Source organism: Haemaphysalis longicornis, unplaced genomic scaffold, assembly GCF_048455015.1.
Source record: "Haemaphysalis longicornis isolate Haplotype H1 unplaced genomic scaffold, Haemaphysalis longicornis Haplotype H1 scaffold_4, whole genome shotgun sequence".
Classification (NCBI taxonomy): domain Eukaryota; kingdom Metazoa; phylum Arthropoda; class Arachnida; order Ixodida; family Ixodidae; genus Haemaphysalis; species Haemaphysalis longicornis.
This window is the reverse complement of record NW_027526361.1, coordinates 187,859,670-187,883,249: the sequence shown is the minus strand read 5'-3', so window position 1 is coordinate 187,883,249 and position 23,580 is coordinate 187,859,670. Positions and strand designations below refer to the sequence as shown.

Genomic DNA, 23,580 nt, shown 5'->3' with positions numbered 1-23,580 from the left:
TAAAGAAAAAAAAAAAAGCTGTTACAGTGATAGTCCAGCAGAGTGGCGCAGTGGAAGCGTGCTGGGCCCATAACCCAGAGGTCCGTGGATCGAAACCACGCTCTGCTACTGTTTTTTTTCGAGTGGAATTTCATTTCTCACTCACACATCCGTATCCCACGACTGTGTGAGCAGCAGCTGTTACAGTGATAGTCCAGCAGAGTGGCGCAGTGGAAGCGTGCTGGGCCCATAACCCAGAGGTCCGTGGATCGAAACCACGCTCTGCTACTGTTTTTTTTTCGAGTGGAATTTCATTTCTCACTCACACAACCGTATCCCACGACTGTGTGAGCAGCAGCTGTTACAGTGATATTCCAGCAGAGTGGCGCAGTGGAAGCGTGCTGGGCCCATAACCCAGAGGTCCGTGGATCGAAACCACGCTCTGCTACTGTTTTTTTTTCCAGTGGAATTTCATTTCTCAGTCGCACATCCGTATCCCACGACTGTGTGAGCAGCAGCTGTCACAGTGATCGTCCAGCAGAGTGGCGCAGTGGAAGCGTGCTGGGCCCATAACCCAGAGGTCCGTGAATCGAAACCACGCTCTGCTACTGTTTTTTTTCGAGTGGAATTTCATTTCTCACTCACACATCCGTATCCCAGGACTGTGTGAGCAGCAGCTGTTACAGTGATAGTCCAGCAGAGCGGCGCAGTGTAATAATAATAAAAAAAAAAAAAGCAGAGTGGCGCAGTGGAAGCGTGCTGGGCCCATAACCCAGAGGTCCGTGGATCGAAACCACGCTCTGCTACTGTTTTTTTTCGAGTGGAATTTCATTTCTCACTCACACATCCGTATCCCACGACTGTGTGAGCAGCAGCTGTTACAGTGATAGTCCAGCAGAGTGGCGCAGTGGAAGCGTGCTGGGCCCATAACCCAGAGGTCCGTGGATCGAAACCACGCTCTGCTACTGTTTTTTTTTCCAGTGGAATTTCATTTCTCAGTCGCACATCCGTATCCCACGACTGTGTGAGCAGCAGCTGTCACAGTGATCGTCCAGCAGAGTGGCGCAGTTGTCAATAAAAAAAAAAGCAGAGTGGCGCAGTGGAAGCGTGCTGGGCCCATAACCCAGAGGTCCGTGAATCGAAACCACGCTCTGCTACTGTTTTTTTTCGAGTGGAATTTCATTTCTCACTCACACATCCGTATCCCAGTACTGTGTGAGCAGCAGCTGTTACAGTGATAGTCCAGCAGAGTGGCGCAGTGGAGGCGTGCTGGGCCCATAACCCAGAGGTCCGTGGATCGAAACCACGCTCTGCTACTGTTTTTTTTCGAGTGGAATTTCATTTCTCACTCACACATCCGTATCCCACGACTGTGTGAGCAGCAGCTGTTACAGTGATAGTCCAGCAGAGTGGCGCAGTGGAAGCGTGCTGGGCCCATAACCCAGAGGTCCGTGGATCGAAACCACGCTCTGCTACTGTTTTTTTTTCCAGTGGAATTTCATTTCTCAGTCGCACATCCGTATCCCACGAATGTGTGAGCAGCAGCTGTTACAGTGATAGTCCCGCAGAGTGGCGCAGTGGGGATTCTGCTTCCGGCCGCGCTAGTGTGCGGACGCGGGATGATTGGCTCCTCAGGAGCGGTGAATGCGGCCATGTCTGGCCGCGGAAACAGGTTTTTTGGCCAGGAATCCGGAGATTACCCCGTCAGTTTGCCAATGCTGCCAACAGGTCGGTGTGTTTTAAACACCATTTTTCTTCATGCGGACGTTCGTGCGAGGCCTTATCGCGTCGAAGATTTCAGGGACACTTTGGCTCGTTTGGAACTGCTCCCCGAGGTGCTTGCCTTGGGGGCGTATCAAATGAACCACGTATGGGCCCTGACATTCAGGGACGAAAGCGGCGTGAAGCGCATGCTCGCGGCCACCGACGTGAAGGTGAAGGAGCGTAGGTGCCTCGTCATCGATCCGGCGAACCAGGATGTGCGGATGAAACTGCACTGGATTCTGTACAACGTGCCGGACGACGAGGTGCGAGCGGCGCTGCTTCCTTACGGGCGTGTCGTCGACATCGGACGCGAGAGGTGGCGTGTCAAGGGCATGAATGAGAAAGGTTCGACGACGCGGTCGGTGACCCTCAGGCTCAACGCCGGCGTGAGGCTCGACGACCTGCCGCACGAGCTCCGGGTTGCGGGCGGCCAGGCGCTCGTGGTCGTTCCAGGCCGGGCCCCGCAGTGCCTCCGCTGCTCGGGGACGGGCCATATGAGGCGCGACTGCAAGGTGCCGCGCTGCACTGTCTGCCGCCGCTTCGGTCACGAAGCGACGCAGTGCGTGCGGACGTATGCACATGTCACCGGACCTGTCGGAGACGCGGACGCGGCCGAAAACCGTATGGACGAGGAGGAGGCGGAGGCTGCGGCAGCCGGCGGAGGTGGTGCGTCCGCACCCGGGGACCCTTTGGCGGAACCAGGCGTGGAGGACGTAAATGCTGCGCCCGCGGAGCAGCAATCGACCTCCCAGAACGACCCTACGCCAGAGGCACCTGTGCTGGACGCGAAAAGTGAGGAGTGTGTTGGGGCGGGTTCCACGAACACCGCCTTAACTCGTGAAGTGCGTGACGCCGGCGACGGCGACGGAGACAACCCAGAAGCCACCGTCAAGCGGCTGCGTAAGGAGGACGACAATCGTGAGGACTCTGGTGACTCCGGCAACGTCAAGGCAAGTGTGGGAGGGGTTATGCTGAGGCGTCCAAGCTTCAAGCCAAAGCCCAACACCACGCCTTATGACAGAGGACATGCAACGGGGAAGCCACCGTAAGCGAAACGTTTGCTGTTTTTTGGGGGGGAGCGGTCTTCGAGTGAGCGTTACGGCACGGACAACACTTTTTCTTTTATGAGGGGTAGAAAAGGGGGCGGCGCCAGTGTTTCTGTAGCGCGTGTGTAACAATGTGCGACGTGCCTTCATCTTCCATTCATGCGGTGTTCATATCATCTGCGTTGTGCCACCCTTAATGTACGCGGTCTTTCTGAGCGCAAACGTCAAAGTCAATTGTACAGACTCATCAGCGAAAGGCAGTTAGACGTCGTGGCCTTTCAGGAGACTAAAGTAGAGACCGACCAAAGCACGGAAAGGATGGTGGGGGTGTTCCATTCCAGTTATGAAGTCTGTGTCAGCCATGCCGTTGGTTTATCGGCTGGGTGTCTCATTTTAATACGTCGGAGCAGCGGCGCAGTAGTGCAAAACGTGATGTCCAGTTTGTCTGGGCGCTTTGTTATTTGTGATTTTATTTTTGCCTCAAAAGAATGGCGTATTGTTTGCGTGTACGCGCCGACAAAAGCCGATGAAAGGAAAGTGTTTTTCGAAGAATTACGGGCGTGGCTTGGCACAGAACGGGCTGTCGTATTAATGGGAGATTTTAATTGTGTGTGCTCGGCTCGCGATAAATCTACTTGTACTCCTTATCGCGACGGAAGCACGACTGCATTGAATGGTATCGCGGCAGATTTTGGTTTGGAAGACGTGGGGGATGCGTTGGAATGTAAGACGCAGATCCAATTCACCCACTTTCAAGGCACGAGCCACGCAAGATTAGACCGAGCATATATTTCGTTAGAACTTCTGCCGGAGTGCTCGGAGTATAGTGTTACACCCGTGTCGTTCAGCGACCATTGCCTAGTGTCGTTCTTGATTGGAAAGCGCAAAGATAAAAAGTCGTTCAACTGGGACTTGTGGAAAATGAACAGCTTATTGTTGAAGGATGAAGAATTTGTAAAACAAGTGACGAAAAAGATTAGGAACCTTGAACAGGATACATGTGACTGTGCCTCTAAGTGGGAGAACTTCAAAGCAGAAATTAAGATGTCAGCATTGGAAAGGTCAGCTGCCTTAAATTATGAGAAAAGAAAAAAGGAAGGCCTGCTTAGAGCAAACCTGGAGACACTTTCTGCACTAGAGTGCAAGTCACCTGGACTGTTCAAGGAAGACATTAAAACTTTGAAACATCAGATAGAGGCTATAGAAAAAGAAAAATATCATGGCGCGATAGTGCGAGCTCGTGCGGAAAAGTTCATGTTAGGGGAAGCCCCTACAAAGAGAGCGCTTAGCTCTGAAAAGAGATACGCAACCCGCAACTCTATCGCGGAAATAGAGTATAGAGGGCAGGTTCTCGATGAACAACAAGCAATAAGCAATGCTTTTTGTGAGTATTACGATGGTTTGTTTTTGTGTCAACCTGTAGACTTAGAACGATTTAAGGACAATTTTTTTAATTTCTTGTCGACGATAGATGAAGAGCTAAAAGAACATTTAGAATTACCAATTACAGTAGAAGAAGTTAGGAAGGCTATCGACGAATTAAGTCCTGGAAAGTCTCCAGGCCCTGACGGGTTGTGCACTGCGTTCTACAAAGCTTTCCGCAATCACCTAAGTCCAGTGTTATGTGACCTGTACACAGAAGCGTACACACTAGGAAGACTTCCACCCTCGTTCTCACAATCACACACTGTTCTCATACCCAAAACAGATGTAAAAGAAGAGCTCAGAAAAGTTACTGCGTATAGGCCGATATCTTTAACGAATGTAGATTATAAAATATTAATGAAAGTCTTAGCAAGGAGGTTACAGAGTGTGATAATAGACATAGTAGGCGAACACCAAACATGTGGAATAAAAGGAAGGTCTATAACTAGTAATATACACATAGCACGGAGCATTCTCGAGTGTTGTGACGGCATGGATGAGGTTGTAGCCATGCTACAAATAGACCTTGAGAAGGCCTTTGATAAGGTCTCTCATGAGCTACTCTATACTATTTTGGAAAACATAAACCTAGGAAAAGTAATAACGGAGGGCGTAAGAATGGCGTATAAGGGGTGTTCAACAAGGCTGGTAATAAATAAGTCAGTGAGCCGTCAAATAACTGTTACGCGTTCAGTGCGGCAAGGATGCCCGCTGTCCCCTTTGCTCTTTTGTTTGTACATCGAGTCGTTTTGTGCTAGCATAATAAACAGCAATAATATTCATGGTTTCCAGTTGCAGGCATGCGAGGTACGTGTATTGGCATACGCGGACGATATCGCTTTATTTTGTCGAGACAGAAAAAGTATTAGCAATGCAGTTGTGTTGCTTAAGACATTTTGTGAGTATACTGGGAGCTCTGTAAATTGGAGCAAGTGCATGGGATTCTGGCACGGCAATTGGGACGTAACCCCTAGTGTCTTTGAAGGTATGAACTGGCAGGTTGTGCCGGTCAAATACTTAGGCGTGCCACTTGAAAACTACAGAGATAGCGACCCGTACTGGCGAAGCCAGACGACTGCGATGCGTGATAAAGCGGAAAAGTGGGAAGGGAAGGGGTGTGCGCTGTCGATGTTTGCGCGCGCAACGGTGTGCAACATATTTTTGTTCGCGAAACTTTGGTACGTTTTGCAAGTGATCCACTGTTCTCGCGCTAATGTTCAGCGGCTGCATCGCGTTTGTGCAGTTTTTGTTTGGGGCTCGTCCTGGGAAAGGACGAGTAGGACGAATCTTTTTCGAAGAGTACGCGAAGGCGGTTTATCGCTCTCGCATCTTTTTTTGAGACAAGTGGTGAATCGTTTTTATTTCTTGCGCGAGGTAAAGGACCCCTTCCTGCGCACTGTTATTCAAGTCAGGTTAGGCAGGCTATTGCCCCAATTTATTGTTACGTCATGTCAAAGCTACAATGGAGGAGTACACGGGTATTTAAAAGAAGTTGTTCAAGCGACACAATTTCTTTGTGTACGGTTCTCTATGGAGTACTTGAGTGCCGTGTCGAAGAAAAAGCTGTATAAAGACCTTGCTGAAATCTGTTTTCCTGTTCCTTTATACCGATCCATGTTTCCGGTGGGCCCCGGGCAGAACGTTTTGAAACGTGTAAAAGCTATGGCCATTCCCCCGGGGGTTAAAACATTTTTCTTTAAACTGCACTGTGGAGTGTTACCAGTTAAAACGTGGATGTTAGAAAAGGGTCTGTTTGTGCCATGGGGTGTGGACTGTTCTTTGTGTAAAAAGCCCGAGACGGTGCAACATGTTTTTTTGGATTGTTGGGATGGGGTGTTTTTGTGGGACGTTCTTCAGCGAACATTGAAAAAGGAGTTTCCGTTGAGCCCTTATGGCAGTGGAAGCGTGCTGGGCCCATAACCCAGAGGTCCGTGGATCGAAACCACGCTCTGCTACTGTTTGTTTTGCGGGTGGAATTTCATTTCTCAGTCGCACATCCGTATTCCACGACTGTGTGAGCAGCAGCTCTTACAGTGATCGTCCAGCCGAGTGGCACACTGGAAGCGTGCTGGGCCCATAACCCAGGGGTCCGTGGATCGAAACCACGCTCTGCTACTGTGTATTGTTTTTTTTTTTCAAGTGGAATTTCATTTCCCAGTCGCACATCCGTATCCCACGACTGTGTGAGCAGCACCTGTTACAGTGCTCGTCCAGCAGAGTGGCGCAGTGGAAGCCTGCTGGGCCCATAACCCAGAGGTCCGTGAATCGAAACCACGCTCTGCTACTGTGTGTTTTTTTTTTCAAGTGGAATTTCATTTCTCAGTCGCACATCCGTATCCCACGACTGTGTGAGCAGCAGCTGTCACAGTGATCGTCCAGCAGAGTGGCGCAGTGGAAGCGTGCTGGGCCCATAACCCAGAGGTCCGTGAATCGAAACCACGCTCTGCTACTGTGTATTGTTTTTTTTTCAAGTGGAATTTCATTTCTCAGTCGCACATCCGTATCTCACGACTGTGTGAGCAGCAGCTGTTACAGTGATAGTCCAGCAGAGTGGCGCAGTGGAAGCGTGCTGGGCCCATAACCCAGAGGTCCGTGGATCGAAACCACGCTCTGCTACTGTTTTTTTTCGAGTGGAATTTCATTTCTCACACACACATCCGTATCCCACGACTGTGTGAGCAGCAGCTGTTACAATGATAGTCCAGCAGAGTGGCGCAGTGGAAGCGTGCTGGGCCCATAACCCAGAGGTCCGTGGATCGAAACCACGCTCTGCTACTGTTTTTTTTTCGAGTGGAATTTCATTTCTCACTCACACATCCGTATCCCACGACTGTGTGAGCAGCAGCTGTTACAGTGATAGTCCAGCAGAGTGGCGCAGTGGGATTCCACTTCCGGCCACCGTAGCGGACGGACGTGTTATGTCGAGCTCCGGTAAAGGGGCGGTATTTGCGACCCAGCAGGGCCGCGGTAACAGGGTAACGGAAAATGCCAACCAGGATTATCAGGTTCTTTTGCCATCGCTGCCATCAGGTACGCCTGTTTTGAACACCGTATTTCTACATGCCGACGTTAAAGCCAGGCCGTATAGGGTCGAACATTTCCGTGACGCGCTCATTCATTTGGGACTTTTCCAAGACGTTCTCGCCCTTGGGGCTTACCAAATGAACCACCTTTGGGCAGTAACTTTCAAGGACACTGAAGGAAAGAAGAAGATCATCTCTGCTGGCGAGTTCACCGTGAAGGATCATCGCTGCCTTGTGGTAGACCCGTGCAACCAGGAGACCCGCCTGAAGTTACACTGGGTGCTGCACAACATCCCCGACGACGAGGTGCGTGCGGCTTTGGCTCCCTATGGGAAGGTTACGGAGCTAACAAGGGAAAAGTGGCGAGCTCAGAACTGCTCCGAGAAACTGTCAACCACCCGCTCCATATCCCTGAAGCTCAAGGCGGGCCTCACTGTGGACGACCTACCGCACCAGCTGCGAGTGGGGCCAGACTTGGCGCTCGTGGCGGTGCCAGGGAGGGCGCCGCTTTGTTTGCGCTGCCGCGGCACCGGACATATCCGACGAGAATGTCGGGTCCCGCGTTGCGCGCAGTGCCGTCGGTTCGGCCATGAAGAGAACCAGTGCGTCAGGACTTACGCCACCGTTGCCGGCCCAGCCCTGCGCGAAGATATCAGCGATCACATCATGGATGAAGCCGACGCCGAGGAAACGGCGGGAACGGGAGACAGCCGGGCTGCCGGTGAGGCAACGCCGGTAGTGGTCACGCCCACGGTCACGCCCACCAACCAGGCCGAAAGCACAGAACAAAAAGTTGAAGGTGCTTCACCGGAGCAGCGAACGAGCGGGGATAAGCCACTGGACGACGTCATTCCTACCGCAGCCAGCGAAACTGCGGTTTCGGTTCCCGTTAAACCGGCGGAGAGCATGGAGGTGGACAAATCCAACGCGGGTACAGCCAGGGTCAAGAGGACACGGGAACCAAACTCCAAGGACGGACACAATGCCAGCGAGGCCAACGGGGAGGAGCCGCCCCCCAAGGCGGCCCCATCGCGGCGGCCATCGTTCAAGCCAAAGCCCAACATACCCCCGGAGCGCACCCCAAGCATGATGCCGCCGACCTAGCGTCGAAGGCCGTATTCTGCTGGATGTCACACGACGAAGTTAAGTGCCATCTCACTTGTGCCACTGTGTTGTGGAACGAGAGACGCTTTTGCCGGGAAACACAAACTCCCTGGGGCCCTGTCAACATGGATTGCACTGAGACAGTGAGTTGGTCACAATATGTTATGAAGGGGTTGGCAAGGGGCATTGTAACCGTCAATCGTAAATGACACAAAACTTACAAAGAGCTCTTCGCATTGCCACGCTGAATGTGAGAGGCCTTTCGGCTAAACGACGGCAGTATCAACTAAGTCGGTTGTTTCTGGAAAATGATGTTGACATAGCAGCAATACAGGAAACAAAGATAGAAAGTCAAGAACAAACCGATCGTATGGTTCAACCTTTTGCTTCGAGGTATAATGTGGTAGTTAGTCATGCTGTGGGCACGTCTGGAGGATGTGCCATTTTCATACGCAATTCCCTGGGAATTGTAGAAGAGAATGTCATCGTGAGTGAAACGGGTCGGTTAGCCATTTGTGATCTTTCCTGTTTTGAAACTCGATGGAGGATTGTTTGTGTTTAAGCGCCAAATAGAGATAACGAGCGCGCAGTCTTTTTTGAACAGATCGAAGGACACATGAAAACCGACAGATACATTATTCTGCTTGGGGATTTTAATTGCGTCTGTTATGCAGAAGATAGGTACAAAAACGTACCTGTACGAGAACGAAGTGCAAATACTTTGAGCCAAATAACACATAATTACCAGTTAGACGATGTTGGAAAGGCTTTATCGGACGGCAACTGCCCGCAGTTCACGCACTTTCAGCGTGATAGCCATGATATGTTAGACAGAATATACGTTTCGATGAAGCTTATTTCGACGTGCAATAGCTACGAAGTGAAGCCAGTATCGTTCAGTGACCATAGCTTAGTTTTATGTACGCTAGGAAAAAAGAAGACAAAAGCCCCCTTCAACTGGGATCTCTGGAAGTTCAACACCAAACTGCTTGATGACGAATGTTTTGTTAATAATGCAAAAGAATGCGTAGAAACACTGCTTACTTCCGACAATGAAAACGATATCGAAACGTGGGAACAGTTCAAGCAACAAATAAAAATGACTGCTATCGAAAGAGCATGCGCCTTACGGAGAGAAGAAAGAGCAAAAGAAAGGGAACTGATTGCTCAGCTCCAGTTTTTGTTAACAGTAGATAGCGCGCAACCAGGAACGTTCGCAAAACAAATAAAGGACGTGAAGGGTCAACTAGAGACGATGGATGAGCAGAGTTATAAAAGGGCAGTCGTACGCGCGCGCAATGAGCACTTGTGGTGCGGTGAAAAACCGAGTAAGCGTGCACTGGGAGACGAGAAAAGATATGCATCGAAGAACGAAATAAAACAAATTAGATATGGCAATGCCGTCTCAGACGACGTGAAAGTAATAGAACGGGCATTTTTTGAATACTACAGCGAACTATTGGGACATAAAAGCCCTGCAGGGGTAGGGTACGACAGTGACTTCTTGGCACTTATGCCAAAGTTAGAGGAAGAAGTCAAAGTCAGTCTCGAAGCACCGATAACTGTAACAGAGATAGAAAATGCAATCGATGAACTTAGCGTGGGGAAGACCCCGGGGCCCGATGGTATTGGTGCAGCCTTCTACAAAACTTTTAAACGAGAAGTAGCAGAGGCCTTGCACAGGGTTATCACACAAGCGTATCTGTCAAAGCATGCCCCTCCTTCTTTCCGGCAAACACACATAGCTCTAATACCGAAAAGCGATGATCCTATTAAGCTAGAGAGTGTAACAGCTTATAGACCGATAAGCCTTGCAAACGTGGACTATAAGATTTTCATGAAGGTGCTGGCGCGCCGCCTACAAAGCGTAATAAAAGACATTGTAGGACCTCACCAAACATGTGGGATTAAAGGGCGTTGAATCACAACTAACATTCATGTGACCAGAAGCATTTTAGAGTACTGCGATATGTTTGGAGGCAGAGTTGCAATGCTGCAACTCGATTTTGAGAAGGCATACGATCGCGTTGCGCATGACATCCTGTCACTCCATTCTTGATCATGTGAATGTAGGCTCAGTCATCCTAGAAGGTGTAAAGATGGTTTACAACGAGACGTACACGAACATCATCGTGAATAAGAACCTTACGCAAAGGATCCGTGTAAGTTCTTCGGTCAAACAAGGTTGTCCTTTGGCGCCGTTGCTGTTTGCCATTTACCTGGAACCTTTCTGCCGAAAAGTAATAAGTAATGAAGCAATTCATGGTTTCCGGCTGATGTCATCGGAAGTTAAAATTCTATGTTATGCTGATGACATCGCCGTCTTATGCGAAAGTGAAGAGGGTGTTCGTGAAGCTCTTCACGAAGCGACCCGGTTTTGCAAATTAACGGGTAGTGTAATCAATCTGCACAAATGCCTAGGATTTTGGCACGGGGAATGGGACAACCCACCGGCTTTGTACGGTAACGTACGCTGGACTGTCACCCCAACAAAGTACTTGGGTGTGCCGCTTCAACATTACCGGGACACCAATGAATACTGGAAAAAAGAAGTCGAGCAAGTACAGACGAAAACCGGGAAATGGGGTGGTAGAGATTTTTCAGTTTTCACCCGGTCCACAGTGTGCAACATTTTTCTGGTTGCCAAAATATGGTATGTTTTGCAGGCACTTTGTATGTCAAGAGTGAACATTCAAAAAATACACAGGGTATTTGCGACCTTTATTTGGGGGTCAAATTGGGAGCGAATGAGCCGTACCAATCTCTTTCGGTCGGTTCATAGAGGGGGTCTAGGTCTCGTGCACTTGTTTTTCAGACAAATTGTATCCAGGTTTATATTTTTGCGGGATCAAAATGATTTGTTCTTGCGCGCTGTTGTGCAAGTGACGCTGTGTGATGCACTGCCTGATTTTGTTGTTTCGTCGAGCAATGTACGTCGGCGGAGTCCTCGCGGTTATCTGCGGGAAGTTGCAGCAGCTTTTCAGTTTTTGAAGGTTCGCTTTTCCTTGCAGTACCTGAGTGTATTAACTAAAAAGCAACTCTATAAGGACCTGATTGAGGTGTGCCTACCTGTGCCGTTGTATCGTTCCTTGTATCAGTCAAAGCCAGGACAAGACGTTCTGAAAAGGGTAAAGAAAATGCCTCTCCGGGCTTCCACCAAGACTTTCTTTTTTCAACTCCACAGTGGCACATTACCAGTAAAACCCTGGCTTCAGGAAAAGGGTATGTTCATTCCAGGAACTGTAAACTGCAGGGTATGCCCAAGGGCAGAAACTATAGAACATATATTCCTGGAGTGCTCTGACGCGGTGTTTCATTGGGACATCTTGCAACGCACATTGAAAAAAGAATTGCCGGTCTCACCATACGGTATTCGTTTTCTCCCAGTAAGCGGTGAAAGCGGAGTCCCATATGACATGCTGATGTTGTTGAGCCTTCACAGTTTATGGAAACCAAGAATGGCTGATAGACATGCTGACGTAGACGCTCGATCTGCAAGAGACTATTTCATTGAAAGTGTTGTCCTGATCAGGGAAGTATACAAGGCACAAAGTGAGCCACCAGACTGGCTGCCTGTAATGGATGAATTGGTGTCATTGAAAAGATTTTAACCAAAGTGTGACCTCCGAGTGGAGGAGGTTCATTTTACTCAATGGTTGTATTCGGTTGTAATGCCAAGAAGGTAATAAAGAAAAAAAAAAAAAGCAGAGTGGCGCAGTGGAAGCGTGCTGGGCCCACAACCCAGAGGTCCGTGGATCGAAACCACGCTCTGCTACTGTTTTTTTTTCGAGTGGACTTTCATTTCTCACTCACACATCCGTATCCCACGTCTGTGTGAGCAGCAGCTGTTACAGTGATAGTCCAGCAGAGTGGCGCAGTGGAAGCGTGCTGGGCCCATAACCCAGAGGTCCGTGGATCGAAACCACACTCTGCTACTGTTTTTTTTTCAGTGGAATTTCATTTCTCAGTCGCACATCCGTATCCCACGACTGTGTGAGCAGCAGCTGTCACAGTGATAGTCCAGCAGAGTGGCGCAGTGGAAGCGTGCTGGGCCCATAACCCAGAGGTACGTGAATCGAAACCACGCTCTGCTACTGTGTATTGTTTTTTTTTTTTTCAAGTGGAATTTCATTTCGCAGTCACACATCCGTATCCCACGACTGTGCGAGCAGCAGCTGTTACAGTGATAGTCCAGCAGAGTGGCGCAGTGGAAGCGTGCTGGGCCCATAACCCAGAGGTCCGTGAATCGAAACCACGCTCTGCTACTGTGTATTTTTTTTTTTTTTTTCAAGTGGAATTTCATTTCTCAGTCGCACATCCGTATCCCACGACTGTGTGAGCAGCAGCTGTTACAGTGATCGTCCAGCAGATTGGCGCAGTGGAAGCGTGCTGGGCCCATAACCCAGAGGTCCGTGGATCGAAACCACGCTCTGCTACTGTTTTTTTTTCAGTGGAATTTCATTTCTCAGTCGCACATCCGTATCCCACGACTGTGTGAGCAGCAGCTGTCACAGTGATAGTCCAGCAGAGTGGCGCAGTGGAAGCGTGCTGGGCCCATAACCCAGAGGTACGTGAATCGAAACCACGCTCTGCTACTGTGTATTGTTTTTTTTTTTTTCAAGTGGAATTTCATTTCGCAGTCACACATCCGTATCCCACGACTGTGCGAGCAGCAGCTGTTACAGTGATAGTCCAGCAGAGTGGCGCAGTGGAAGCGTGCTGGGCCCATAACCCAGAGGTCCGTGAATCGAAACCACGCTCTGCTACTGTGTATTGTTTTTTTTTTTTTTTTTTCAAGTGGAATTTCATTTCTTAGTCGCACATCCGTATCCCACGACTGTGTGAGCAGCAGCTGTTACAGTGATAGTCCAGCAGAGTGGCGCAGTCATTCTGTTTCCGGTTTCCGTCAGGAGCGGTCGCAGAATGGTTGGCTCCGAAGGAGCAGCGATAGCGGCCGATGCCGGCCGTGGTGTTCCGTCTTTCGCTGTACCCAAGGATTACAGGATTGTTTTGCCCCCGCTGCCAACAGGAGAAGCTATGAGTCGCGCAGTCGTTTTACACTGCGATAATAGAGAGTTTTAGCTGACCGTTTTCGACGCTCCGCTCCGGTATCGGCGGCCCGCTCACCGCAACCGGAGCCAATGCTGTTCGCCGCCGAGCGCACCATGCATGCGCAGTGGCGCTCGCCCTTGCTATCGGAGCGGAGCGGAGCGTGAAAAACGGTCAGCTAAAACTCCCTAATAGCTGTCGACCGTACCGGATTGACGATTTTCGCCAACCGCTGAAAGATTTCGGCGTCATACAGGAAGTGGGCGGCATCGGTGCTTATCAGATGTCGCACGTTTGGCTGGTGAACTTTCGGAGCGACGACGCGAAGAAGAAGCTGCTGGAAGCCGGGAGGCTGGACGTGAAGGGGCATACGTGTTTGGTCATCGACCCAAACAAGCAAGAGCTACGGGTGAAACTTCATTGGGTTTCCTTCGACGTGTCAAACGAAGCGATTCGCCGGGCCTTCGCTGTGTACGGCGAAGTGAAGGATGTGGCGAGCGACCGATGGAGAGCAGCTGATTTTGAAACTGCGGACTCTACCACTCGTGTGCTCCGACTTGTGCTTCGGGAGGTCGTCACCCCGGAATGTCTACCGCATCAGGTGCCGCTTGGAAAGGGGAAAGCCCTTGTAGTGGTTCCAGGTAGGGCCCCGGTCTGTCTGCGGTGTCGCACTGCAGGCCACATCAGACGTGAATGCAGGGTGCCCAAATGCACCGAGTGCCATGCCTTCGGGCATGAGCAGGCTGACTGCACGCGAACGTACGCGCGAGCGGTCGGCCGGGGTGCTGACGCAGACCGGGACGAGCTCTTGATGGACGAAGAGGAGGCGGAGACGGCGGCGACTCCGGAAGAGGACGGGAACGCTGTGAAAGACGTGGTGAGCGACTTTGCAGAGAAGCCGTCCGAAGGCAACTCTACACAAGAGGGTTTAGGGGAAGAACTAACGAAGGAGGCGATGGTTCCGGAAGCCAACCCCTCCACATCGGAGACTGCCCTCGCGGCTTCGCCGGCTGTGGCCACCGAGAGTGGCTCCAAAAAAGACGACGAGGCAACTGTAAGAGGGTCCAGTGTGGTGAAGATGAACCTGCAGGAAGGGTCGGCGAAACGCGGGAGGGAGTGCGTCGACGATGCACCCAAAGCGCAACGTCTACGGCAACTTGAACAGCAGTGGAAGTACGTTGGGAAAAAAAAATCGTGTCGTCAACGAGCTGCCTGCGTCACCTCTTACGAGAGGCAGCACACCCAAGTCCTGATTTGAGTCTGAAACGGAATACCCTGCAAGACGTGCCAACAAAGGTAAACCCTACGCCTTCCGTCTGACACTGCTATTTCATGTTTTACCTCAATAGGCCCATGCGTGTCGCTACGCTTAATGTACGGGGACTAAGTTCCAGAAGAAGGCAGATGCAAGTGTATAGGCTGGCGCTTGAGGAGAACTTGGATATATTAGCAGTTCAAGAGACAAAAATAGAAGACGAGGATCAGACAGAGGCTATGGTACGCTGTTTCCAGTCTCAGTATCATGCATGTGTTTCTCACGCGGTTGGCACGTCGGCAGGGTGCGTACTGTTTATCAGACAAATCATGGGCCTAAATATTGAGCATGTGACTTCTAGCACGGACGGGCGCCTAGTTGTCTGTGATTTTGCGGTGTATGAGTGTAAGTGGCGTGTCTTGTGCTTGTACGCTCCAACAAAGGTGCGGGATAGGAAAGATTTCTTCGACACGTTGGCACCTTACTGCAACAGTGAACGAAGTGTCGTCATGTTAGGCGATTTCAATTGTGTTTGTGCATCACACGACAAGACAAGTGCTACACCGTTCAGGGACGCAAGCACAGAAACGTTACTGTCTATTGTAAATGAATGTGGGCTTGACGACGTAGGAGAAACTGTAAGTGGAGGAGGAGTTGAGTTTACTCATTTTCAAGGATACAGTCACTCCAGGCTTGATCGAGCGTACGTTTCATTGGAAATTGTGCCAGAATGCAGAAATTATCTTGTGCGTCCGGTCCCATTCAGTGACCATTGTTTGGTCGCCTTTTCCATCGGGAGCAAGAAAACGCAACCGAAAGAATTCAGATGGGAACAATGGAAATTAAACTCGAACCTACTAAGCGATGACGTCTTTGTAAAATACGTCCAGAGTACATTGAAGGAAGAAAACAAAAAAGAAAGATATGGGGCCAAATGGGAGCTGCTCAAGCAAAACATAAAAATTAAAGCGCTAGAACGAGCTACATTGCTGAAGCATGAGAAGGACAAGGACGAAAGAATTTTGCGCAATAATCTGCAGGCGCTCGTACAGCTTGAATGTACGCAGCCGGGAGCCTTTAAGGATGACATCTGCGCGATAAAGAAAAAACTAGAAGTGATCGACACCGAGCGATATCGAGGGGCGCTCGTAAGATCAAGAGTTGAACACATTATCGCGGGAGAACAGCCAACGAAGCGAGCGTTAGGAACAGAAAGAAGCCAAGCTCGCCGCAATGATATAAAGGAGGTACAATACAAAGATACGTACGTTACAGAAACTGAAGATATCGAGCATGCCTTTTACGAGTATTACAGCGCCCTTTTCGCTCAAAGCACGGTTAACGTAGAAAAATTCAAGAAGGAGTTTCTTCCCTTGATGCCAGTGTTAGAAGCAGATAGTAAAGAATTTTTAGAACAGCCCATAACAGTTAACGACGTAGAAAAGGCTATAGAAGACTTAAACCCTGGTAAGTCGCCGGGGCCGGATGGCTTGACGGCAGCGTTTTATAAGAAATTTAAAACTGAATGTTCACCCTTGTTAGCAAACGTTCTCAATGAGGCTCTAGAGCTTAGGATCCTTCCTCCGTCATTTCTAAATTCACACACCGTACTTATCCCCTAAACTGAAGACATCACCCAAATTAAACAGGTTACTAGTTACCGTCCCATATGCTTAGAAAACGTGGATTATAAAATTTTCATGAAAATACTAGCAAGAAGGATGCAGACAGTAATGACAGAATTAGTAGGGCCCCACCAAACATGTGGAATAAAGGGGAGGACTATATTTTCTAACACACACAAGGCACGATGTGTCCTAGAGTGTTGCGATGTCACAGGAGGGGGCGTTGCCATGATCCAGTTGGATTTAGAAAAAGCATTTGATCGCGTGCCACATGACCTCCTGTTCCTCATTTTAGAGTATAGTAATGTAGGATCTGTGATTCTGGAAGGAGTACGCATGGCGTACAATAGGTGTACGACAAGCCTGATTATAAACAAGCATGTCGGTAAGCGAATACAAGTGGAACGATCTGTGAGGCAGGGATGTCCCTTAAGCCCGCTTTTGTTCTGTATATTTATTGAGTCTTTTTGTTTAAGTGTGATTAAGAGTGAGAACATTCAAGGTTTCCTACTCCATGCGGCTGAAGTTAGAATACTGGCTTACGCGGATGATGTTGCTGTTTTTTGTACAAATTATGAGAGTGTGTTTGAGGTTGTACAAGTGGTCAAACGTTTTTGTGAAGCCAGCGGCAGTTCAGTAAACTGGGGTAAATCTTTAGGGTTTTGGCATGGCAACTGGCCTGCAACTCCAGGCATATTCGCCAACATGCAGTGGGTAACTAGCCCTGTTAAACACCTCGGAGTGCCGCTGTTGTACTATCAGGACAGCGAGCCGTATTGGCGAGAGCAAGCCGCTATGCTCCGCGATAAGGCTGACAAGTGGAAAGGGTGGGGACTGTCTGTGTTCGCGCGTGCCACTGTTTGCAATCTATTTCTTGCCAGCAAGCTTTGGTATGTGCTTCAAGTTTTGCATTGTTCAAGAGTAAACGAGCAGAAGATTCACCGGGTGTTTTCCGTGTTCGTGTGGGGTTCAACGTGGGAAAGAACAAGCAGAACAAATCTTTTTCGGCCGGTCCGAGAAGGCGGTCTCGGGTTAACTCATCTGTTTTTAAGGCAACTGGTTAATAGGTTTCTTTTTCTTAGAAATGTCACAGACCCTTTTCTTCGAACGGTGTGTCAATTGAGGTTTGGAAGTGTGCTGTCAGAGTATGTCGTGACCACCGAATATTTGAGCGGCGGGGTGAAGGGCTATTTCAAAGAAGTGGTCTTGTCTTTTCGTTTCCTCACCGCACGTTTCTCTTTGGATTATTTGAGTACAGTCACAAGGAAAAGGCTGTACAAATATATTGTAGACATAGTGCTGCCTATACCATTGTACCGAAGCATGTACACCCTGGGGATGGAGCGGAACGTTCTGAAAAGGGTAAAAAATATGCTTGTTCCATCTGGGGTGAAAAACTTCTTTTTCAAAATGCACACGGGTACACTTGAGGTAAAGACATGGATGGAGCAGAAGCAATTGTTTGTACCATGGGGACCAGACTGTTTCGTATGTAAAAAACCGGAGACGATCGAACACGTTTTTTTAGACTGTTGGGGGGCTGTATTCTTTTGGGATATTTTGCAAAGAACAATCAAAAAAGAATTTCCGCTGGATCCCAAGGGTATAAGGTTCCTCTCTGTAAAAATAGAGGATGGAATCCCGTATGACACCGTCATGCTGTTAGGACTGCACAGCATATGGCGTAACAGACTGGCGGTAAGGTACAGTGATGTTGATGTGAGAAGAATACCGGAATATTTCAAAGAGTCGGTACATCTTTTTGTAGAAATGTATAAAGTGCGAGAGGTTGACCCTGAGTGGATACCTGTTTTCGAAGAGCTGTTGAAATTGAAAGAGTATTGAAGCACCAGCGTCAGTCTAAGTCAGACTGACGTTTTTTATCAATTGACAGTTCTGCGCGCGGTTTTTGGTTCACATGTAAAAAGGCAATAAAAAAAAAGCATAGTGGCGCAGTGGAAGCGTGCTGGGCCCATAACCCAGAGGTCCGTGAATCGAAACCACGCTCTGCTACTGTGTGTTGTTTTTTTTTTTTTTTTTCAAGTGGAATTTCATTTCTCAGTCGCACATCCGTATCCCACGACTGTGTGAGCAGCAGCTGTCACAGTGATCGTCCAGCAGAGTGGCGCAGTGGAAGCGTGCTGGGCCCATAACCCAGAGGTCCGTGAATCGAAACCACGCTCTGCTACTGTGTATTGTTTTTTTTTTCAAGTGGAATTTCATTTCTCAGTCGCACATCCGTATCCCACGACTGTGTGAGCAGCAGCTGTTACAGTGATAGTCCAGCAGAGTGGCGCAGTGGAAGCGTGCTGGGCCCATAACCCAGAGGTCCGTGGATCGGAACCACGCTCTGCTACTGTTTTTTTTTTTTTTCAAGTGGAATTTCATTTCTCAGTCGCACATCCGTATCCCACGACTGTGTGAGCAGCAGCTGTTATAGTGATAGTCCAGCAGAGTGGCGCAGTGGAAGCGTGCTGGGCCCATAACCCAGAGGTCCGAGGATCGAAACCACGCTCTGCTACTGTTTTTTTTCAAGTGGAATTTCATTTCTCAGTCGCACATCCGTTTCCCACGACTGTGTGAGCAGCAGCTGTTACAGTGATTGTCCAGCAGAGTGGCGCAGTGGAAGCGTGCTGGGCCCATAACCCAGAGGTCCGTGGATCGAAACGAGCTCTGCTACTGTTTTTTTTTTTTTCAAGTGGAATTTCATTTCTCAGTCGCACATCCGTATCCCACGACTGTGTGAGCAGCAGCTGTTACAGTGATCGTCCAACAGAGTGGCGCAGTGGAAGCGTGCTGGGCCCATAACCCAGAGGTCCGTGAATCGAAACCACGCTCTGCTACTGTGTATTTTTTTTTTCAAGTGGAATTTCATTTCTCAGTCGCACATCCGTATCCCACGACTGTGTGAGCAGCAGCTGTTACAGTGGTAGTCCAGCAGAGTGGCGCAGTGGAAGCGTGCTGGGCCCATAACCCAGAGGTCCGTGGATCGAAACCACGCTCTGCTGCTGTTTTTTTTTCAAGTGGAATTTCATTTCTCAGTCGCACATCCGTATCCCACGACTGTGTGAGCAGCAGCTGTTACAGTGATCGTCCAGCAGAGTGGCGCAGTGGAAGCGTGCTGGGCCCATAACCCAGAGGTCCGTGAATCGAAACCACGCTCTGCTACTGTGTATTGTTTTTTTTTCAAGTGGAATTTCATTTCTCAGTCGCACATCCGTATCCCACGACTTTGTGAGCAGCAGCTGTTACAGTGATCGTCCAGCAGAGTGGCGCAGGATTCTGCTTCCGGATTCTGCGCAGTGCGGACGCAGGATGGCGAGCTCCGTCGAAGGAGCGGCTTCGGCGGGCCTTTCGGCCCGCGGTAACAGGTCAGCGTTTGATAACAGTTCAAGCCAGGAATATCAAGTCATTTTGCCCCATTTGCCGTCTGGACCATCTGCCCTGAACACTATTTTTCTGCACGCCGACGTGAAAGGGAGGCCGTACAAAGTCGAGGACTTCCGCGATACGTTGGTTCGACTGGAACTGCTCCCCGAAGTTATCGCTTTGGGGGCATACCAGATGAACCATATATGGGCGGTGACCTTCAAGGACCCCAGTGGAGCTAAGAAGTTGGTTGCTGCCTCCGAACTTCAGGTAAAAGGTAGGCGGTGCCTCATCATCGACCCGGGCAACCAGGACGTCCGCTTCAAGCCCCACTGGGTTCTGCACCACGTCCCCGATGACGAAGTGCGACGCGCCCTTGGGCCCTACAGAAAAGTCACGGAAGTAGCCAGAGACCGCTGGCGCGTGCCGGGCTGCACCGTGCAAACCTCGACAACGCGTCTGGTTACCCTTCGGCTCAAGGCAGGCGTAAGCGTCGACGACATCCCGCACCAGGTACGAGTAGCGGGCGAGAACGCGCTTGTCGTCGTGCCAGGACGCGAGCCGCTTTGCCTGCGTTGTCACCGGAGCGGCCACATTCGACGTGAGTGCCGGGTGCCGCGGTGTGCTCTCTGTCGTCGCTTCGGCCACGACGAGAGCCAGTGTGTGCGCACCTATGCCAACGTCGCGGAGCAGCAAACGGACGATAGGACGGACGAATACCTCATGGACGCTGAAGATGCCGAGCACGCGGCGAAAGGGGCGGACGAAGAGGTGGTGAAGGACACGCCCCCCGTGCCGGCACCGGCCGTAGTACCGGAGGACACTACGCCCAAGAAAATTACAGTGGCCCAGGAAGAACCGGAGTCTACCGACAACGCTTCCGCAGCCCAACGCGGCAGTGAGGTGGGCGGCGCACCCAGCCACGCTGAGGCGGACGAGATGGAAACCGCGGAAGCGGGGTCCTTCAACTCCAGCGCGAAGCGTGCAAGGGAGGCCGCCGCGAATGACGAAGGCATCGGTGAACTGGGCACGGAGGAGCCGCCGGCAAAAGCCGCACCCCAAGGTCGACGGTCAACGCTAAAACCCAAGTCCAACATCCCTCCGGACAGAGCCAAGGTGAAACCCTCAGAGACTTAGTATGACAGCAGAGTGATGAGGGGACGGGAACGGCGTTGTAGTGCTTTGAAAAGACGTTGTAAAATAAGAGGCGCTACCACGGACGGCGCAACCTTCATCAGCAAACTACGCCCAGCAGAACTTCTTGGTTCATCGTTTCTACAACCATCGGTTCGTTCACCCTTTTTTGTTTCCTTGCTCGCGGCGCAGTCTTCACTATAAATAATGGCAGTGCTTGAAAGACCGCTACGCTTTGCCACTTTAAACGTACGGGGTCTGGGAGCTCGCCGAAAGCAGTGTCAGCTTAAAAGATTGGTTGATGAAAAAGAAATCGATATTTTGGGCATCCAAGAAACGAAAATTGAAAGTGAAGACTGCACCGAGACCATGGTACGAACCTTTAATAGTCGATTTAGCGTATGCGTTAGCCATGCTGTAGGAACTTCGGGGGGGTGCTGCTTTTTTGTTAGGAATGGTATTGGGATTGATGTCAAAAATGTTGTTACGTGTGAAACGGGCAGGCTGGTGATCTGTGATTAGAGTTATTGCGGTTTTGAATTTCGTGTGCTTTGTATATACGCCCCAAATTTGGTGCGAGAAAGAGTGTTATTCTTCGAAAGCATTTCTACGTGGTTAAAATACGAAGGAAGCATTTTTTTACTCGGGGATGTTAACTGTGTTTGTGAGTCAAACGATAGAAACGGGCCACATCGAGCAAGCGATCAAAGTGCAAAGGTTCTTGGCGACTTGCTTGAAGATAACGAGCTCGCAGATGTCGCGCATTGCGCGGCAAACAGCAGCGCACTGAGGTTCACGCACTTTCAAGGCGCAAGTCACGCGCGACTTGATAGGGTTTATGTTTCGTTTGAAATAGCGTCAATGTGCGGAAGCTACTGCGTTGACGATGTCTCATTTAGCGATCACTGTTTGGTTTCGTTTTTGTTGGGAAAGAAAAGGGACAATTCCAAAAAGTTCAGTTGGAAATTATGGAAACTGAACTCGCAGTTATTGGACGACAAGAACTTCACCCAAACAGTGGAAGAAGTATTCCGCAAATACCAGAACGTAGAACACATGAACTGGGGTGCCAAATGGGAACTATGTAAACAAGAATGGAAAATGTGTGCAATAGAACGAGGAACGGCAATCAAACGGCTAGAGAGGGAAAGAGAAAACAAGCTAAAAGGTAATTTACAGCAGTTACTGAAGCTTGAGTGCGAAAGCCCAGGCCTGTTTCGTGATGATATAAGGACAATTAAAAATAAGTTAGAGGCAACAGACATACAGAGATATCGGGGGGCAACCATTCGGGCAAGGGCTGAGAAGTTTTCATCCGGGGAAGCCCCCACTAAAAGGTCGCTGAGTGACGAGGCAAGCTACGCAAAAAGGAACGCAATCGAGGAAATACTGTGGCGTGGTGAACTTACGCGGGATGAAGTGCGAATCGAAAAAGCCTTTGTGGAACATTACCAGCAGCTGTTTAGGTACGCTGCACCGAAAGTTGATGAATTCAAAAAAGACTTCCTTCAATTCATGCCCCGGTTAGATGATGATGTGAAAAAGAGATTAGAAGAGCCCATAACGTTAGCCGAGGTTGAGAAAGCCGTAAGGGATTTAAAAGGGGGGAAATCTCCGGGCCCTGACGGTTTAGGTGCAGCGTTCTACAAGAAGTTTATAGAGATTGTGGCCCCTTTTTTGTTTTTGGTCTTTAGCGAAGCGTATCAAACGCAAGTACTGCCGCCCTCCTTTGTGCGACCACACACTGTGTTAATCCCAAAGTCCGAAGACAGAATGAAACGCCAATCTGTTACTGGCTTTAGGCCAATAACCTTGGCTAATACAGATTACAAAGTACTAATGAAAATAATTGCTCAAAGGCTGCAGGGAGTAATAAGAGATGTAGTGGGTCCGCACCAGACGTGCGGTATACGGGGCAGAAGTATACTAACTAATGTTCACGTCGCGCGTAGCGTGTTGCAATGTTGTGATTTATTTTGTAAAAGAGTTGCCATGCTTCAAATCGATTATGAAAAAGCATTTGACAGAGTGTGTCACGATATTTTGTTTTGCGTTCTGGAACATGTGAATGTGGGTGAGGTTGTGATGGAGGGAGTACGCATGGCGTACAGTGAATGCTCAACAAAATTAATTGTCAACAAAAATGTCACACAAAGTATACCCATCTTGTCTTCTGTCAGGCAGGGATGCCCTGCTTCGCCTCTGTTATTTTGTATGTTTTTGGAACCGTTTTGTTTAAAAATAATTCATGACACTGAGTTGCGCGGCTTTCGTTTTCACTCGAGTGAGGTGAAACTGCTTACATATGCTGACGACGTAGCTGTTTTCTGTGAAGACAAGGAAAGTATTAGCAAAGCGATAAGGATAACCAAGGATTTTTGTCATGTGACGAATAGTTCTGTTAACTGGTCGAAATGTACCGGTTTTTTTCATGGGGAGTGGGAATCGGCACCTTGTGTGTTTGAGAACGTGGTGTGGTCGCGCACGCCGGTGCGCTATCTGGGGGCACCTTTGGACCAGTACGAACAAAACGACGAGTACTGGGAAGGGGAAACAGCAAGGTTGCGTGAAAAGACAACCAAGTGGGGTGGTCGCGCATTGTCGGTTTTTGCTCGTGCCACAGTCTGCAATCTTTTTCTTTTAGCCAAACTGTGGTACGTGTTACAAGTCCTTCACTGTTCTAGAGTTCATGTTCAGAGAATACATCGTGTGTTTGCTGTCTTCATATGGTCATCGGTGTGGGAGCGCTGTAGTAGAACTAATCTCTTTCGACGGGTGACGGAAGGTGGTGTCGGCCTATGTCACAT

The 23,580-nt window shown here is 49.6% G+C and overlaps 2 protein-coding genes and 14 non-coding genes across 16 annotated transcripts; all 16 read left to right on the top strand.

Moving 5' to 3' along the window:
* Positions 1–36: 36 nt before the first annotated feature.
* Positions 37–108, top strand: Trnam-cau (transfer RNA methionine (anticodon CAU)). The gene has a single exon. It is a non-coding gene; the product is annotated as a tRNA-Met (tRNA).
* Positions 109–195: 87 nt separating this feature from the next.
* Positions 196–267, top strand: Trnam-cau (transfer RNA methionine (anticodon CAU)). The gene has a single exon. It is a non-coding gene; the product is annotated as a tRNA-Met (tRNA).
* Positions 268–355: 88 nt separating this feature from the next.
* Positions 356–427, top strand: Trnam-cau (transfer RNA methionine (anticodon CAU)). Its single transcript has one exon. It is a non-coding gene; the product is annotated as a tRNA-Met (tRNA).
* A 286-nt stretch (positions 428–713) lies between these two features.
* Positions 714–785, top strand: Trnam-cau (transfer RNA methionine (anticodon CAU)). Its single transcript has one exon. It is a non-coding gene; the product is annotated as a tRNA-Met (tRNA).
* Positions 786–872: 87 nt separating this feature from the next.
* Trnam-cau (transfer RNA methionine (anticodon CAU)) lies at positions 873–944 on the top strand. Its single transcript has one exon. It is a non-coding gene; the product is annotated as a tRNA-Met (tRNA).
* A 279-nt stretch (positions 945–1,223) lies between these two features.
* Trnam-cau (transfer RNA methionine (anticodon CAU)) lies at positions 1,224–1,295 on the top strand. The gene has a single exon. It is a non-coding gene; the product is annotated as a tRNA-Met (tRNA).
* Positions 1,296–1,382: 87 nt separating this feature from the next.
* On the top strand, positions 1,383–1,454 carry Trnam-cau (transfer RNA methionine (anticodon CAU)). Its single transcript has one exon. It is a non-coding gene; the product is annotated as a tRNA-Met (tRNA).
* Positions 1,455–6,758: 5,304 nt separating this feature from the next.
* Positions 6,759–6,830, top strand: Trnam-cau (transfer RNA methionine (anticodon CAU)). The gene has a single exon. It is a non-coding gene; the product is annotated as a tRNA-Met (tRNA).
* An 87-nt stretch (positions 6,831–6,917) lies between these two features.
* On the top strand, positions 6,918–6,989 carry Trnam-cau (transfer RNA methionine (anticodon CAU)). Its single transcript has one exon. It is a non-coding gene; the product is annotated as a tRNA-Met (tRNA).
* A 261-nt stretch (positions 6,990–7,250) lies between these two features.
* Positions 7,251–8,341, top strand: LOC144180157 (uncharacterized). Its single transcript, XM_077708544.1, has one exon. It carries the CDS (start codon positions 7,376–7,378, stop codon positions 8,339–8,341), a length of 966 nt encoding a protein of 321 aa, XP_077564670.1. The 5' UTR covers positions 7,251–7,375.
* A 3,703-nt stretch (positions 8,342–12,044) lies between these two features.
* Positions 12,045–12,116, top strand: Trnav-cac (transfer RNA valine (anticodon CAC)). Its single transcript has one exon. It is a non-coding gene; the product is annotated as a tRNA-Val (tRNA).
* An 88-nt stretch (positions 12,117–12,204) lies between these two features.
* Trnam-cau (transfer RNA methionine (anticodon CAU)) lies at positions 12,205–12,276 on the top strand. Its single transcript has one exon. It is a non-coding gene; the product is annotated as a tRNA-Met (tRNA).
* A 988-nt stretch (positions 12,277–13,264) lies between these two features.
* Positions 13,265–15,034, top strand: LOC144180156 (uncharacterized). Its single transcript, XM_077708542.1, has 2 exons — positions 13,265–13,416; positions 13,586–15,034. The coding sequence occupies exons 1-2, from the start codon at positions 13,265–13,267 to the stop codon at positions 14,646–14,648; spliced, it is 1,215 nt and encodes a 404-aa protein (XP_077564668.1). The 3' UTR covers positions 14,649–15,034.
* A 3,520-nt stretch (positions 15,035–18,554) lies between these two features.
* Trnam-cau (transfer RNA methionine (anticodon CAU)) lies at positions 18,555–18,626 on the top strand. The gene has a single exon. It is a non-coding gene; the product is annotated as a tRNA-Met (tRNA).
* A 93-nt stretch (positions 18,627–18,719) lies between these two features.
* Positions 18,720–18,791, top strand: Trnam-cau (transfer RNA methionine (anticodon CAU)). Its single transcript has one exon. It is a non-coding gene; the product is annotated as a tRNA-Met (tRNA).
* Positions 18,792–19,206: 415 nt separating this feature from the next.
* On the top strand, positions 19,207–19,278 carry Trnam-cau (transfer RNA methionine (anticodon CAU)). The gene has a single exon. It is a non-coding gene; the product is annotated as a tRNA-Met (tRNA).
* Positions 19,279–23,580: the final 4,302 nt, after the last annotated feature.

Bases quoted from the DNA above. Each gene is read 5' to 3' on its own strand.
- LOC144180157 (XM_077708544.1), top strand. From the start codon at position 7,376: ATGAACCACCTTTGGGCAGTAACTTTCAAGGACACTGAAGGAAAGAAG.
- LOC144180156 (XM_077708542.1), top strand. From the start codon at position 13,265: ATGGTTGGCTCCGAAGGAGCAGCGATAGCGGCCGATGCCGGCCGTGGT. The intron at 13,417-13,585 runs GTTTTAGCTGAC...ACTCCCTAATAG, and splicing joins TTACACTGCGATAATAGAGA to CTGTCGACCGTACCGGATTG.